Raw genomic sequence first — 18,489 nt, forward strand, 5'->3', positions numbered from 1 at the left:
GGAAAAAAAAATTCTCATGTCACTTACTAATGTTAGTGTTTGTTATAAACAGGCCAAAATAATTTTTAATGGCTACAAACCAAAATATACCTTGTCAGACCTCACAGCCAAAACATATAAATGTTTTTAAAATTAGTGCAAAGTAAGACTTTATGATAAAATGTATAATAATTCCCTCCCTTCCACTGCACTATCCTACCTTTGGGACATCATTTATACACCAAACTCATAAAGATTAAAATTAACCTGAAAAACATAGCCTGTTTCTGCTCTTTTCAGTTAATTTTATTCCAAGCAGAACTATGGCAAAAAAGTTAATCAACCACAAGAATTAAGCCAACAGCAGGAAAAATAGAAAGAATGGATGCAAAACTAAACATTATCAGCTATTCCAGCATCTTGAATCCTACTGATGTAGAACTGATTCAAATCTTCATAAAAGACGGATGAGACGTTAGTCCTGCCTCTTGCTGTTCTATAGAAATGCAGAAGGCAATAATTGCAGGAGAAACCAAAGGTGAGAGAATATTCTCCCACATATCTTAATTTATAGCTTCACATAATTTTAAGTGTTAATTCATTATGTTGGAAAAGTCTACTTTGTAAAAAAAATAAGAAATAAAAAAATTAAACTGAGTACTTGTACTGCGGGAGCACACAATTCAAGATTAAACAATGGCTTACCCAAATATATCAGCATCAAGATAATAATAACTACAGTTTAGATATTTGTATTTGGATGCTCTCCACTCAGAACAGTGTTTATCTGCCCCAACAGCAATTTTATAAAATACTGCAGGTGTAAATTAACTATTCTGTCTGACTTACCACTGGTTTGTCACCTGTACTGATGCCACATAAAGCCAAGAGACCCATCAACATCATGATTTTCCATAAGGGACATGAGTTTTCCTACATAAAAGTAATTAAGTAAGGAAAACAAGTTTTTCTCTGTACCAAGCAATGATAATCAGCTTCCTTCTGTGGTACAAATATATAGAGTTCTGTTGCCTGGCTGCTGCTTTCTCTAGCAGGAAACAGAGGAGGAGTAAGAGTTGAGAAAGGCAAAGACTAGAATAAAGGGAGAAAAGAGTGGACAAGTTAAAGAAGAGTCTAACATTGACTAACAGAGATAAAAAGAAAGAAGAAAGGCAAAGGATCCCAGAAGGAGGATACTGATACAGGTTCCATTTAGAAAGGTAACCATCCATTAATAAATATGTTTATATAAATTTATGTGTGTTAAACTTGTATATATACTTCTCTCTTAGATATCTTTGTGCCACGTTGCTTAGGAGAAAAACTATGTGGAGTCTGTCGACTTCAGAAATGAGTCATTATAGCAAGCATAAAATTTTACTTATGTAAGGTGAACAAGTTCTAGAGATCACTGTGCATATAATACTGTATTGTACACTTAATCTGATTAGAAGATAGATTTCATATTAAGTGTTCTTGGCACAGTTTGAAAAAAAGAACTGGGGCGCCTGGGTGGCTCAGATGGTTAAGCGTCTGCCTTCGGCTCAGGTCATGGTCCCAGAGTCCTGGGATCGAGTCCCGCATCGGGCTCCCTGCTCCTTGGGAGCCTGCTTCTCCCTCTGCTTCTCTCTCTCTCTGTCTCTCATGAATAAATAAATAAAATCTTAAAAAAAAAAAAAAAAAAGAAAAAAAGAACTGTTCTCCCCCCACTCCCCATAAAACAACAATACTTCTGGTAGGAGAAAAAAAAAAGAGTCCTTAAAAATTAAAGAAAATTAAAAACCAAAAAAACACTGGATGAGAAAAACAGTGCATGCAGGGGGTAATTTTATTTCTATGGTAACAAACTAGAATTGTGTGTAGAACAATTTAAAGCTTTAACTTGAAGAGCTTAAGGATGTATTAGATCACCACCATCTTCCTGGAAAAATTCATTTATAAGGATGTATTAGATCACCACCATCTTCCTGGAAAAATTCATTTATATTGTTTTAAATGTTTCAATGGGGGCACCTGGGTGGCTTAGATGGTTAAGCGTCTGCCTTTAGCTCAGGTCATGATCCCAGGGTCCTGGAATCAAGTCCTGAGTTGGGCTCCCTGCTCAGTGGGGAGTGTGCAACTCCCTCCCCTTTGTCCCTCCCCGCCCCTGCTGGTGCTCTTTCTCTGTCTCAAATAAATAAAATCTTAAAAAAGAATAAAAAAATAAAAAAATTAATGTTTCAATGTTTTAAACTATGCCACAATGAATTTATGTTTGTTTGGGGTTTTTTTTCCATTTAAGACAGGGAATACTTTATTCAAAGATTTTTTTTTAAATTTATTTATTTGACAGAGAGAGAGAGATAGCAAGCAAGCGAGAGACCGTAAGCAGGGGGAGAGGGAGAAGCAGGCTCCCCGCTGAGCAAGGAGCCTGATGCAGGACTCAATCCCAGGACCCTGGGATCATGACCTGAGCCAAAGGTAGACATTTAACCACCTGAGCCACCCAGGCATCCCTGGGAATACTTTATTCAAATCCATCAGAGAAAAGGACATCTTGAGTCTGTAACAAAGTGTTGTGTTTTAAAGCACAGGTCAGTAATTGTACATGAAGAGTATACACTGCTACATACAAATTAACTAATCAGAGCTCAACTTTTCAATGTTTAAAACAGAATAAGCTTCCCTGTAAAAGCAGCACCTCTGTGACATTTTTAATTTTAGTACTCCTCTCCTTCTTCAAGCTCTCCTTCAACTAAATCCACACCAACCTCCTCATAATCCTTCTGAAGGGTAGCCATGTCCTCACAGGCCTCAGAAAACTCTCCTTCCTCCATGCCCTTAGCCACATACCAGTGAACAAAGGCATGCTTGGCATACATCAGGTCAAACTTGTGGTCCAGGCAAACCCAAGCCTCAGAAATGTCTGTGATGTTGCTTACCATGCACACAGCTCGCTGTACTTTAGCCAGGTCTCCACCAGGTACCACGGTGGGAGGCTGGTAATTAACGCCCACTCTGAAGCCAATGGGGCACCAGTCCATAAACTGGATGGTACGCTTGGTCTTGATGGTGGCAATGGCAGCACTGACAACTTTGGGAACTATGTCGCCACTGTACAACAGGTAGCAAGCCATGTATTTACCATGACGAGGGTCACATTTCACCATGTGATTGGCTGATTCAAAGCATGCAGTGGTGATCTCTGCTACAGAAAGCTGTTCATGGTAGGCTTTCTCAGCAGAGATGACAGGAGCATATGTGGCCAGACAGAAGTAGATGCAGGGATAGGGCACCACATTGGTCTGGAATTCTGTCAGATCAACATTCAGGACTCCATCAAATCTGAGGGAAGCAGTAATGAAGGACACAATTTGACCTATCAACCTAATTAGGTTAGTGCAGGCTGGGCGTTCAATATTGAGGTTTCTATGACAGATGTCATAGATGGCTTCACTGTCTACCATGAAGGTGAATTTATGTTTATTGTCAACCTGTAACAGCCTTCGGAATAAATCTTCTAAATTCAAAGTAATCTCAAAGGTTAGTCTACAAACAAAAAAACAGGAAAAAGAATGAATCTAACTGTGGGAATCTTTCTTCAGCTTATTTATATTAAGCTGAACCATGTAAAACTGACAATATTCTATCATTTTTTTTTTTTTTTTTTTTGGCAAGAGAGAGAATGAGAGAGAGCACGAGAGGGAGGAGGGTCAGAGGGAGAAGCAGACTCCCTGCCGAGCAGGGAGCCCGATGTGGGACTCGATCCAGGGACTCCAGGATCATGACCTGAGCCGAAGGCAGTCGCTCAACCAACTGAGCCACCCAGGCGCCCCTCTATCATTTTTTAATTATAAAAATAGCAACATAATATGGTTCAAGCTGATATACTTTAAACTGTTAAGAAAATCTGTGAGTTTATAACTGGAAAAAGAAGGTAAGTGGTGAAAAACAAGAGCAACTTTAAGATACTCAATTCTAGGCTCTCTAGTTAGAAAGAACAGTTTTTTTGTTTCACTCTGAAATACTGTCTAAATTTTGGTCAATTAAAGGCTCTTCTGGCCAACCAGTTTCCTCCTTTTTAAATGAAATTAATTCAGTGCAAAGGAATCATACATAGAACATGAATTACTAACAACATAAAATTTATCATTTTTGTGAAATAAAACTTCACTTAAACTAAGTTTGATATATACATTACATATGGCTCATATAAGCCCAAGAATAAATTTCTAGCAAGGAGACTAGTTCCTTAATTATTCATTTCAGAAGTCTTTCTGTTGTGTGTGTGGTGGGGTCGGAGTAGGGAACCTTCAAATGATTCATTGAAGAACTCTTCACCTGGAAACTAAGCTGGCAGCTAGCCACATAAAGGTCAATTCTTCATATTCAAAGATAATACTTAACATACTGTCAAGCTGATTTCCCTACATAAGGATGTAGGGTACTATATCATCTAAATTTTCTTGTTAGAGCTAAACTAAAAGAACATCTAGGACTGTATCTAATTGTTATAAAAACTTGTAACTCACACTGTTAATTAGCAAAACCTATTAATGCCAAAGTACAATGATACTTTAGCTTTATTTTTTTTTTTAAGATTTTATTTATTTATTTGACAGCGAGCACAGGCAGTGGGGAGTGGCAGGCAGAAGGAGAGGGAGAAGCAGGCTCCCCACAGAGCAGGGGGAGCCCGACCACGGGACTCCATCCCAGGACTCTGGGATCATGACCTGAGCCAAAGGCAGTCGCTTAACCAACTAAGCCACCCAGGCGCCCGATACTTTAAGCTTTATTAGCAACAACTTTCCCACAAACAATCACAATCTTTCCTTATCTGTCAAATTCTATCAATATCACTACCTTTATGTCAATCACTATCCTTATATATGTCTGACTGAACAGCAGCATGAAGAAACAGCAATGGCACTTTCAGGTATGCCTGAAAGATTTCCTTAATTTCACTGGGAACACGGGTATAACAAAATCCTTTAGAAACACCCAGAGAACTCTAAATAGGCTCCAGCTAATAAGTCATTTAGCCTAAGACTCTGACCTTAGTTCAGATTTTTAGCCTATGGTAATGGTTCTACTCCTAAAGATCTGAGCTTACACTTTTCAGGAATTTTCCACATGTGGCTCAATGACATCAATACTTTTGTTAGTCTCTGAAACTGGCATCTGTAGCTCTTCTGATGAGAAGAGACAGAGCATTGCTCAGAATCAAGACACCATCAAGACCTTCAAGAGAAGGTCCTCTAGGTGAAGCCTATAGGCCGTAGAGTTGCAGGGACCTAGAAACTTGGGGATATCTGACCTAAAGGAGTCCAGAAGAAAACTGAAGCACTCTTACTGACTGAGCTATTTCTCATTTCTAAATTTGCTCTTTTCATGTCTAATGAGGTGGCTAAACCATTTCTGAGATATGCAAAAGAATGATAATAAAATATATACAGTACATACTAATTAGCTTTTTAAGAAGTGACTTTCCTAAAATATCAGATTTATATATGTCAGTCATTTCTGTTCTATGATCGTTATGGTTTTTAATAAAAGGCTTAATTAAAACAAATTCCTTTTGGGATGAAAATGTTCCTAATCTTGATGGTGGTGGTAACTTCACAGGTGTACACATCTACTGAAATTTGTCAAAATGTAAAGAATTAGTAATTCTTTACTATGTGATTTAAGAGTCCTGTGTGTGTTGGATAAAAGTTCTTTGTCATGTGTCTTTTGTTTTTTTTTTTAAGATTTTATTTATTTATTTGACAGAGAGAGAGACAGCGAGAGAGGGAACACAAGCAGGGGGAGTGGGAGAGGGAGAAGCAGGCTTCCCGTGGAGCAGGGAGCCCGACGCGGGGCTCGATCCCAGGACCTGGGATCATGACCTGAGCCGAAGGCAGATGCTTAACGACTGAGCCACCCAGGTGCCCCTGTCTTTTGCTTGTTTTAGGGTTAGTTTACTTTTCTGGTTTCTTAAGGTAGTAGGTTAAATTATTGATTTAGTATATTTCTTCTTTTCCTTATAGCACTGCTTTAGCTGTATCCTATAAATTTTGGTATGTTGTGGTTGTTGTTGTTTTTTTTCCATTTGTCTCAAAGTATTTCCTAAATTTCCTTTGTGAATTTTTTTCCTTGACTCATTGGTTATTTGGGAATGTGCTGTTTAATTTCCACATATCTGTGAAAATACCAAATCTCCTTCTGCTAATGATTTCTAATTACATCATTCATTTATTCTTGACTTGAAGTATAGATCAAAAGGTCACAGAATCCTAGGCTTGAGGGCGCCTGGGTGGCTCGGTCATTAAGCGTCTGCCTTCAGCTCAGGTCATGGTCCCAGGGCCATGGGATCCAGCCCCGCATCGGGCTCCTTGCTCCGCAGGAAGCCTGCTTCTCCCTCTCCCACTCCCCCTGCTTGTGTTCTCTCTCTGTCAAATAAATAAATAAATAAAATCTTTAAAAAAAAAAAAAAGAATCCTAGGCTTGAACCACATAAGAGAATATCTATAACCACTACTACTTCTATCCCAGATGGTAATTAGTCATAATCTTTCAATGGACTTTGGAAGAAGAGATAAAGAAATCAAGTGAAAAGATTGAGGACTATAAGCAAAATCAGTTATACTTTGTATTTATATAGCATTTTACAGATTACAGAAAGTGCTTTTATGTAAATAAGTAGATTTTTGAAAAGACCTTAAATATTACTTCTAACATAAAACAGAGACAACGAGTTAAGTCAGCAAAAATAAAATACCTGATAGGTGTTGTCAAAACTGTCATACATGAATCTGGTAATCAAGGATGTCTTTCCAACTGAAATGAAAAGGAAAAAAGATTGACTCAGTTAAAACAATATACTGTGATTCTTCTACAGAGAACTGCAATTAAAGTCAATGGGAAATATCTGCAATGGTTCTACTAATAATAATTTAGAAACCTATAGACCCTAGCTTGTTGAAACACCTTTCTCTAATAACAGATAACTATCTCTCAAATTAAAAGCACAGGTAAATAAAGTTTTATTTAGTAAAGAGATGAGGAAAATGAAAAGATGGAGGAAAATAATAAATTATGTTGACATCTCTAATTCACAAAAGGCCAAGCAGATTATTACTTGGGCCCTAACAAAAAGAACTAGGATTAGACTTGAGAAGGAGCCTCTTTATATAGCAACGGTTGAACTATGAATTCATTAGTAAACAGTACATATAGTTTCCATTTTTTAAAAAAATGCTCACCATCTTTTTCACATAAAAGAGTAAAATGCATATTGTATTTTACTGGTGGTACAGAAAATTACAGGAACAAAGTGAAAATTATGTATATCATACCACCCATATACAATTAATGTTCGTTTATGTTTTTCTGTAATATTTTTTTATATATAAAAACATGTACTTAAAGGTAAAATTCTAGAACCATTCATAGGAAAGTCAGGAAAAATATACATACTACTGTTTTCAACACTGATTGGACTCTGTAAAAAGTAAATGTAAAAATCTGAAGAGATAAAAGGCAATATGCATTTCACAGAGGGGGACATAGTGGTGGATAAAAGCAAGGAACTATATAAAATACATAACAAAGAAATATAAAATAGGGCGCCTGGGTGGCTCAGTTGGTTAAGCGACTGCCTTCGGCTCAGGTCATGATCCTGGAGTCCCAGGATCGAGTCCCACATCGGGCTCCCGGCTCAGCAGGGAGCCTGCTTCTCCCTCTGACCCTCCCCCCTCTCATGTGCTCTCTCTCTCTCTCAAATAAATAAAATCTTTAAGAAGAAAAAAAAAAAGAAATATAAAATAGCTTGTTAAAATAGTTTTTATTCAGAGGCGCCTGGGTGGCTCAGTCAGTTAAGCAGCTGCCTTCGGCTCAGGTCATGATCCCAGGGTCCTGGGATCGAGCCTCGCATTGGTCTCCCTGCTCAGCGGGGAGCCTGCTTCTCCTTCTCCCACTCCCCCTGCTTGTGTTCCCTCTCTCGCTGACTCTCTCTCTCTGTCAAATAAATAAACAAAAATATTTAAAATAAAATAAGTTTTTATTCAAAGGATTAAAAATTATTAAGCATTTTATTTTTAAAAGATTTTATTTTTAAGTAATCTCTACACCCAATGTGGGGCTTAAACTCACAACCCCAAGATCAAGAGTGAATGCTCTACTGACTGAGCCAGCCAGGTGCCCCTAAGTATTTTAAATACGATTCACTATGGAGTCCTAGTAAATATATTGCTCTGTTTACCTCAAACTTCCTGTAAAATGGTATGCAAACGTATAATGATTTGCTACATGTTGTTTTTCCTAAAACATTATAAGTTCCAGGGGCACCTGGGTGGCCCAACTGGTTAGGTGTCCAACTCCTGGTTTCGATTCAGGTCATGACCTCAGGGTCCTGGGATCAAGCCCCGAGTCAGGCTCCCTGCTCATCAGGAGCCTGCTTCTCCCTCTCCCTCTGCCCCTACCCCCACTCATGCTCGCTCTCTCTCTCAAATAAATAAATAAAAGTAAAAATTACAGTTTATAACATAGAGAATATAATATATGACAACTAAAACACAAAAGATGGGGAGATAGATGCAGTTATACTGTTGTAAGGTATCTATAGTTTATGTGAATAGTACAGTACAGTCTGTGAGAGGTTAACGATGCATATCACAAGCCCTGGCAAAACCACTAAAAATATATGCAAAAAGGAATGGCCAACAAGTCAACAGAGGAATCAAAATGGAACAGTAAAATAATAACAAAAATCAAAGGAGACAAACCCAATCCAGCCCTATCAATTTATAGAGTAAATGAAAAGTAGATTTAAAAACTCCAATTAAAAGACAAAGATTGTCAGAATGGATAAGAAAACACAAATACTTGCTTTCTGTAGAGACACACTTTAAATACAAAAATGGAGGCTCTAACTACTAGAATAAATGAGGCAGGAGAGAAATAGTGATATAGAAGACCAAATGATGGAAAATAAAGACGCTGAGAAAAAGATAACTACTGGATCACGAGGGCAGAATTCGAGAGATAAGTGATACCATAAGACAAAACAACATTAGAGTAATTGGGATCCCAGAAGAAAAAAGAGAGAGGGGGGCAGAAGGTATATTGGAGCAAATTATAGCAGAGAACTTCCCTGATTTGGGGAAGGAAACAGGCATCAAAATCCAGGAGGCACAGAGAACTCCTCTCAAAATCAATAAAAATAGGTCAACACCCCAACATCTAATAGTAAAACTTACGAGTCTCAGAGACAAAGAGAAAATCCTGAAAGCAGCTCGGGAGAAGAGATATGTAACCTACAATGGTAGAAACATTAGATTGGCAACAGACCTATCCACAGAGACCTGGCAGGCCAGAAAGGACTGGCATGATATATTCAGAGCACTAAATGAGAAAAATATGCAGCCAAGAATACTATATCCAGCTAGGCTGTCATTGAAAATTGAAGGAGAGATAAAAAGCTTCCAGGACAAACACAAAGTAAAGGAATTTGCAAACACGAAACCAACCCTACAAGAAATATTGAAAGGGGTCCTCTAAACAAAGAGAGAGCCTAAAAGCAACATAGACCAGAAAGGAACACAGACAATATACAGTAACAGTCACCCTACAGGCAATAAAATGGCACTAAATTAATATCTTCCAATAGTTACCCTGAATGTAAATGGGCTAAATGCCTGAATCAAAAGATACAGGCTATCAGACTGGATAAAAAAACAAGACCCATCGATATGCTGTCTGCAAGAGACTCATTTTAGACCCAAAGACACCCCCAGATTGAAAGTGAGGGGGTGGAAAACCATTTACCATGCTAATGGACACCAAAAGAAAGCTGGGGTGGCAATCCTTATATCAGACAAATTAGATTTTAAACCAAAGACTGTAATAAGAGATGAGGAAGGACACTATATCCTACTTAAAGGGTCTATCCAACAAGAAGATCTAACAATTGTAAATATCTATGCCCCTAACATGGGAGCAGCCAATTATATAAGCCTAATAACAAAAGCAAAGAAACACATCGACCACAATACAATAATAGTGGGGGACTTTAACATCCCCCTCACTGAAATGGACAGATCATCTAAGCAAAAGATCAACAAGGAAATAAAGACTTTAAATGACAAACTGGACCAAATGGACTTCATAGATATATTTAGAACATTCCATCCCAAAGCAACAGAATACACACTCTTCTCTAGCGCCAATGGAACATTCTCCAGAATAGATCACATCCTAGGTCACAAATCAGGTCTCAACCGGTACCAAAAGACTGGGATCATTCCCTGCATATTTTCAGACCACAATGCTTTGAAACTAGAACTCAATCACAAAAGGAAAGTCAGAAAGAACTCAAATACATGGAGGCTAAAGAGCATCCTACTGAAGAATGAATGGGTCAACCAAGAAATTAAAGAAGAATTTAAAAAATTCATGGAAACAAACGAAAATGAAAACACAACTATTCAAAATCTTTGGGATACAACAAAGGCAATCCTAAGAGGAAAGTATATAGCAATACAAGCCTTTTTCAAGAAACAAGAAAGGTCTCAAATATACAACCTAACCCTACACCTAAAGGAGCTGGAGAAAGAACAGCAAATAAAGCCTAAACCCAGCAGGAGAAGAGAAATAATAAAGACCAGAGCAAAAATCAATGAAGTAGAAACCAAAAGAACAGTAGAACAGATCAACAAAACTAGGAGCTGGGTCTTTGAAAGAATTAACAAGATTGATAAACCCCTGGCCAGACTTATCAAAAAGAAAAGAAATAAAATCATGACTGAAAGGAGAGATCACAACCAACACCAAAGAAATACAATTATAAGAACATATTATGAGCAACTATATGCCAGCAAATTAGATAATCTGGAAGAAATGGATGCATTCCTAGAGATGTATTAACTACCAAAAGTGAACCAGGAAGAAATAGAAAACTTGAACAGACCTATACCACTAAGGAAATTGAAGCAGTAATCAAAAATCTCCCAACAAACAAAAGCCCAGGGCCAGATGGCTTCCCAGGGGAATTCTACCAAACATTTAAAGAAGAATTAATACCTATTCTTCTGAAACTGTTCCAAAAAATAGAAATGGAAGGAAAACTTCCAAACTCATTTTATGAGGCCACCATTACCTTCATCCCCAGACCAAAGACCCCATCAGAAAGGAGAATTACAGACCATTATCCTTGATGGGAACATGGATGCAAAAACTCTCACCAAAATACTAGCCAATAGGATCCAACAGCACATTAAAAGGATTATTCACCATGACCAAGTGGGATTTATCCCTGGGCTGCAAGGTTGGTTCAACATCTGCAAATCAATCAATGTGATACAATACATTAATAAAAGAAAGAACAAGAACCATATGATCCTCTCAATAGATGCAGAAAAAGCATCTGACAAAGTACAGCATCCTTTCTTGATCAAAACTCTTCAGAGTATAGAGATAGAGGGTACATACCTCAATATCATAAAAGCCATCTATGAAAAACCCACAGCGACTATCATTCTCAATGGGGAAAACCTGAGAGCCTTCCCCCTAAAGTTAGGAATGCGGCAGGGATGTCCACTATCACCACTGCTATTCAACATAGTATTAAAAGTCCTAGTCACAGCAATCAGACAACAAAAAGAAATAAAAGGCATCCAAATTGGCAAAGAAGAAGTCAAACTCTCTTTGCAGATGATATGATACTTTATGTGGAAAACCCAAAAGACTCCACCCCAAAACTGCTAGAACTCATACAGGAATTCAGTAAAGTGGCAGGATATAAGATCAATGCACAGAAATCAGTGGCATTCCTATACACCAACAACAAGACAGAAGAAAGAGAAATTAAGGAGTCGATCCCATTTACAATTGCACCCAAAACCATAAGATACCTAGGAATAGATCTAACCAAAGAGGCAAAGAATCTGTACTCTGAAAACTACAAAATACTCATGAAAGAAACTGAGGAAGACACAAAGAAATGGAAAAATGTTGCATGCTCATGGACTGGAAGAACGAATATTGTGAAGATGTCAATGCTACCTAGAGCAATCTACACATTCAATGTAATCTCCATCAAAATACCATCCACTTTTTTCAAAGAAATGGAACAAATAATCCTAAAGTTTGTATGGAACCAGAAAAGACCCCGAATAGCCAGAGGAATGCTGAAAAAGAAAAGCAAAGCTGGCGGCATCACAACTCCGGACTTCAAGCTCTATTACAAAATTACTGTCATCATCAAGACAGTATGGTACTGGCACAAAAACAGACACATAGATCAATGGAACAGAACAGAGAGCCCAGAAATGGACCCTCAACTCTATGGTCAACTAATCTTTGACAAAGCAGGAAAGAATGTCCAACGGAAAAAAGACAGTCTCTTCAACAAATGCTGTTGGGAAAATTGGACAGCCACATGCAGAAGAATGAAATTGGACCATTTCCTTACACCACACAAAAATAGACTCCAAATGGTTGAAAGACCTAAATGTGAGACAGGAGTCCATCAAAATCCTTGAGGAGAACACAGCCAGCAACCTCTTCAACCTCAGCTGCAGCAACTTCTTCCTAGAAACATCGCCAAAGGCAAGGGAAGAAAGGGCAAAAATGAACTACTGGGACTTCATCAAGGTAAAAAGCTTTTGCACAGCAAAAGAAACAGTCAACAAAACCAAAAGACAACTGACAGAATGGGAGAAGATATTTGCAAATGACATATCAGATAAAGGGCTAGTATCTAAAATCTATAAAGAACTTCTTAAACTCAACACCCAAAGAACAAATGATCCAATCAAGAAATGGGCAGAAGACATGAACAGACATTTCTGCAAGGAAGACATCCAAATGGCCAACAGACACATGAAAAAGTCCTCAACATCACTCAGCATCAAGGAAATCCACATCAAAACCTCAATGAGATACTACCTCACACCAGTCAGAATGGCTAAAATTAACAAGTCAGGAAACGACACGTTGGCGGGGATGTGGAGAAAGGGGAACCCTCCTACACTGTTGGTGGGAATGCAAGCTGGTACAGCCACTCTGGAAAACAGTATGGAGGTTCCTCAAAAAGTTGAAAATAGATCTACCATACAATCCAGCAATTGCACTACTGGGTATTTACCCCAAAGATACAAATATAGGGATCCGAAGGGGTACGTGCACACTGATGTTTATAGCAGCAATGTCCACAATAGCCAAACTGTGGAAAGAGCCAAGATGTCCATCAACAGTTGAATGGATAAAGAAGATGTGGTGTGTATATATATATATATATATATACACACACACACACACACACACAATGGAATATTATGCAGCCATCAAAAGGAATGAGATCTTGCCATTTGCAACGATGTGGATGGAACTGGAGGGTGTTATGCTGAGTGAAATAAGTCAATCAGAGAAAGACATGTATCATATGACCTCACTGATATGAGGAATTCTTAATCTCAGGAAACAAACTGAGGGTTGCTGGAGTGGTGGGGGGGGGGGGGGGGATGGGATGGCTGGGTGATAGACATTGGGGAGGGTATGTGCTATGGTGAGAGCTGTGAACTGTGCAGGACTGTTGAATCGCAGATCTGTACCTCTGAAACAAATAATACAATATATGTTTAAAAAAAAAAAAAAGAAGATAGCAGGAGCAGAAGAATGAAGCGGGGGGGGGCAATCGGAGGGGGAGACGAACCATGAGAGACAATGGACTCTGAAAAACAAACTGAGGGTTCTAGAGGGGAGGGGGGTGGGAGGATGGGTTAGCCTGGTGGTGGGTATTGAGGAGGGCACATTCTGCATGGAGCACTGGGTGTTATGCACAAACAATGAATCATGGAACACTACATCAAAAACTAATGATGTAATGTATGGTGATTAACATAACAATAAAAAATTTTAAAAAACAAACAAACCAGAAAAGAACATTTGCAATAAGCCATAAAAGAATGTAACTCTAAATTATAGTCTTTTCTGATGAGATTTTACTTCTAATATTTGAACTATCCCAACCAAAAAAAGTCTACTACTGAGTGAATAAGCAGTGAAGAAGCAGTTTCTGGGTTGGAATCCCAGTTATTCCTTTTTTAAAAAACTGAGATATAATTCACATACCATAAAATTGACCCCTCTACAGAGCAAAATGTAGTAGTTTTGAGTATATTCATAAAGTTATGCAACCATTACCCTAATTCCAAAACACTGTCATTACTCAAAAAAAAAAAAAAAATCCCATATCCATTAGCAGTCAATCCCTATAACCCTGTTCCTGGCAACCATTAATCTACTTTCTACCTCTATGGATATGCCTGTTTTCCAGTCCACATTTTACCACCTATGTAACTTGTAGTTTAATTAATCTTTCTGTGCCCTGGTTTCATCTATAAAATAAGTATAATAATAATTCCTATATCAAGGAATGGTTAAGACATATAAAGTGGTTAATATGACTGGATATACTTAGTGAACATAAACAATTCTTAAAAAGCATTTTAGAAGGCAGTCCTCTTTGTAACAATCTAAGATTTCACTGGAAGAGTGAAGATAATTCTACATGAATCTAGAATTTAGGTATTCCCTAACTGAAAACAAGTGCTGGGTCTATAAAACAAGACCAACAAATTTAAAGGTGTGAAGTCATATAGTATATATGTTTTCTGCCCTCGGTGAAAATGAACAAGAAATTTAACTAAAAGATATCTAGAAAGTCCCAAAATGTTTGGAAATAAAGTAATATACTTATAACCTAAGGGTTCAAAAAGAAATCAAGGAAATTTAAAAATGACCTGACCGAATGATAATGAAAATATAATAACATATGGTATGCAATATTCATAATAACCAAAAAGTACATCATCTGATGAATGAAACAAAATGCAGTATATCCACACAATGGAATATTACTCAGCCATAAAAAGGAACTAAGTACTGATACATGTCACAACAAGGACGAATCTTGAAAATACTATACTAAGTGAAAGAAGCCAGTCACAAAAGACCACATAAGATAGGATTCCATTTATATGAAGTGTCTAGAATAGGCAATTACACTGAGACAGAGATCAGTGGTTGCTTAAGGATAAGGGAGAGTAGGGGAATTGGGTGGTGATGGCTAAGGGATATGGAGTTTGTTTTAGAGGTGATGAAAATGTTCTAAAATTGATTGTGGTGATGGTTACACAACTCTGTGAATATACTTAATGCCACTGAAAGATATATTTAGAAACAGTTAAAATGGTAAATTTTGTTATGTCCAGTACTACTTTATCTATGGTTTCACTTTCTGCCGTTTCAGTTACCGGTCAACTGCGTATCGGAAGCAGATGATCCTCCTGACATATCATCAGGAGGTCAATAGTAGCTTAATGCTCCCTTACAATGACTGCATCATTCACCTCACTTCATTTCACCATAAAATGCATTTTATCATCTCACATCATCACAGAAAGGGTTAGTACAGTACAATAAGGTATTCTGAGAGAGAGATCACATTCATGTAACTTTTATTAGAATATATTGTTATAATTGTTCTATTTTATTATTAGCTATTGTTGTTAATCTTTTACTGTCTCTACTTTATAAATTAAACTTTATCATAGGTATGTATGTATAGGAAAAAACATGTAGTATATATAGGGTTTGGTACTACCTGGGGTTTTAGGCATCCACTGAGGGTATGTATACCCTGTGGATAAGAGGGGACTAGCATATATGTTGCCATATTAAAAAACCCTCTCACTAGCAAAAAAAAAAAAAAAAACTTATAGGGGATTAAAAAAAATTAATACTGGAACACCAAAAATAAAAGGAATGCTTAAAAAAGGGCTGATTATTAAAGGTTAAAGAAACTAATTATTGGGCCTCTAGAAGACCAAAATATACTAATTTAGGACAGAATTTCTAGAAGTGATAAAGTAATTCCTAATATAATATACTCTTCAAGAATCTTAGGATTCAGGGGTGCCTGAGTGGCTCAGTCAGTTGGGTGTCTGCGTTTGGCTCAGGTCATGATCTTGGGGACCTGGGATCAAGCCCCACATTGGGCTCCCTGTTCAGTAGGGAGCCTGCTTCTCCCTCTCCCTCTGCCTGCTGCTCCCCCTGCTTGTACTCTCTCTCTCTGACAAATAAATAAAATCTTAAAAAAAAAAAAAAACCTAGGTTTCAAAGAAGTAAGACTGATGTCTGCTAAAAGGAGAAGTCTCTAGTCTATAACCTATATATAAAAATGTATGAACTGCTTTAAAATTCTTAGCCAGTTATATTGGTCAGATAATATTGAAACAAACCAACTAGATATTTATATTTTTCTAACTTTTTCCCACAAAAATAAGCTACTACAAAAGATTAATGTGCTATGGTAATAATTGTAACTTAAATCAGATGCTATGATTTTAGTAACAGAGCTAACAAAAAAACCCTATCTGTAGTTACAGTAACTACATAACTTCGTTATGGTAACCAAGACAGCTAAAAAAGGTACTTAGGGACCACAGCAGAAAAGCTCAGTTGCAAGCAAAATCCAATGCAATATCATATCTAAGACATCTCACATAGGTGGTGCAATTCTACAGCAAAACAGAAAATTGGGACTGACTCAGTTTGTAAAGCATGCAACTGGATCTCAGGTTGGGGAGTTCAAGCCCCACGTTGGGCGGGAGTTTATTTAAAAACACACACACACCAGAAAATCAATGAATACACACACACACACACACACACACACCACACCAGAAAATCAATGAACCTTCTTCACACACACACACACCAGAAAATCAACGAACCTTCACACACACACACACACAACCAGAAAATCAATGAACCTTCACATACACACACACCCAGAAAATCAATGAACCTTCACACACACACACACACACACACACACCCCAGAAAATCAATGAACCTTCAATGTAGCCAACCTAGTCAACAACACTAAAGTTCAATAAATCTAGTGGCCTTTCTCTAAAGACCTAGGTTGAACAAAGATTTTGTTTCTCCTAAAGTTAAAAAAAAAAAAAGACAAGTACAGCACACTTTCACAATCATAACTCAAAAATGGGGATTGTGAGTTTGATTGTGTGGAATATTTGTTGAAATCAGTAATTTCCTACCTATAGCTCAAAAGTAGTTTTTAATAAAGGTGCTTTATCTTTACAATAATATTTATGTGAGAGGCATAAAACCTATAGTATGAGTTTCCAGGATGATGAAATGGAAACATCCAGAGTAAAAAAAAAAAAAAAAAAAATACCTGCGACATAAGAGATGAAAACAGGAGAACAAAATAAAAACTTAAAAAAAGAAAAAACAGAAACTAACACCGGGTGATGTATGGAATTGCTGAATCACCCTCTGTACACCTGAAACTAATGTAACATTGTATGTTAACTAAAAGGAATTAAAATAAAAACTTAAAAAACAAAAAGATGAAAACAGGAAAGATACAAAAAGGTAAAGACTGGCTAATCTTTGGCGCCTGGGTGGCTCAGTTGGTTAAGCGACTGCTTTCGGCTCGGGTCGTGATCCTGGAGTCCCTGGATCGAGTCCCGCATCGGGCTCCCTGCTCGGCGGGGAGCCTGCTTCTCCCTCTGACCCTCCCCCCTCTCATGTGCTCTCTCTCTCTCATTCTGTCTCAAATAAATAAATAAAATCTTAAAAAAAAAAAAGACTGGCTAATCTTACCAAAGTTAAACAAAAAAGTAAACAAATATTTTAATGCTACTATTTATTTCTCACTTCCTTCCAAAACTACTAAGTACTAGGAACAAGGAAGTTGGGGGATAAGAATGAAAAATTATGAATAAGGCACACACCACAAAGGAGTTCACAATCCTCTGAAAGAGACAAACATGCACACACACAAGAGAATAAACAAGAGAAGAAAGCACTATTCCAAGTGTCCAACTCCTACACTGCTAGAGATATCTTTTCTTAATTTATATAAAATTCCAAAGGCTCCCCAGTATCCATAAGATAAAGTTAAAAATCCTTAGCAGGCATTCAAGGACTTCTACAATCAAACTGGAACCAAGCCTTCTAGACTTATATCCTACCCTTACAAAACAAACTTCATTCTGACAATGATGAAAGGCTATTAGTTATTCTCCAAGCATAACATATATCTTAGAACCTCTGAGATTTTGCTCATGTAAACTAATTTTGTAGAACTTTTCTTTCCTGATTATATTATGAACTTATAAATTCAATATGAGATATGGTTCTGCCTGAAAGAAAAACTAAATTACCTCTCAAAATTATTTTCAGCCTAAGATTTCATTTCTACAAGTATTTTAGATGACAACAGGGTATTCCTACAACAAAGTGAACATCCATCTTTGAATGTATCATAAGGATAAAAAGATGAGTTGGAAATATCTGTACCCTCAAGGAATAGTCCAGTGGAAAGTTCAAAATAAGTACTAGCGCAAGATTCATTTTACCAGCACTGACTTTACATGAGTCTTCACATTAAGTCTAAGTGTAGAAATTTCACATAAGAAAAAGCATGATCCACTTTTCTTACGGGGAAAAATA

The 18,489-nt window shown here is 37.4% G+C and overlaps 1 protein-coding gene across 2 annotated transcripts in view; it reads right to left on the minus strand.

Annotated features, from left to right (window-relative positions):
• The window catches only part of RAB6A (RAB6A, member RAS oncogene family), a 79,232-nt gene that overhangs the window by 33,208 nt on the left and 27,535 nt on the right, over positions 1-18,489 (minus strand). For both annotated transcript variants that reach the window (XM_034995526.1, XM_034995527.1), the window contains exon 2: positions 6,719-6,777. In XM_034995526.1, the coding sequence (XP_034851417.1) occupies positions 6,719-6,777 (59 nt within the window). The remainder of the gene's footprint in view (positions 1-6,718; positions 6,778-18,489) is intronic.

The sequence above is a fragment of the Mirounga leonina genome, unplaced genomic scaffold, assembly GCF_011800145.1.
Source record: "Mirounga leonina isolate KUSES-001 unplaced genomic scaffold, KU_Mleo_1.0 Mir_92, whole genome shotgun sequence".
Lineage (NCBI taxonomy): Eukaryota > Metazoa > Chordata > Mammalia > Carnivora > Phocidae > Mirounga > Mirounga leonina.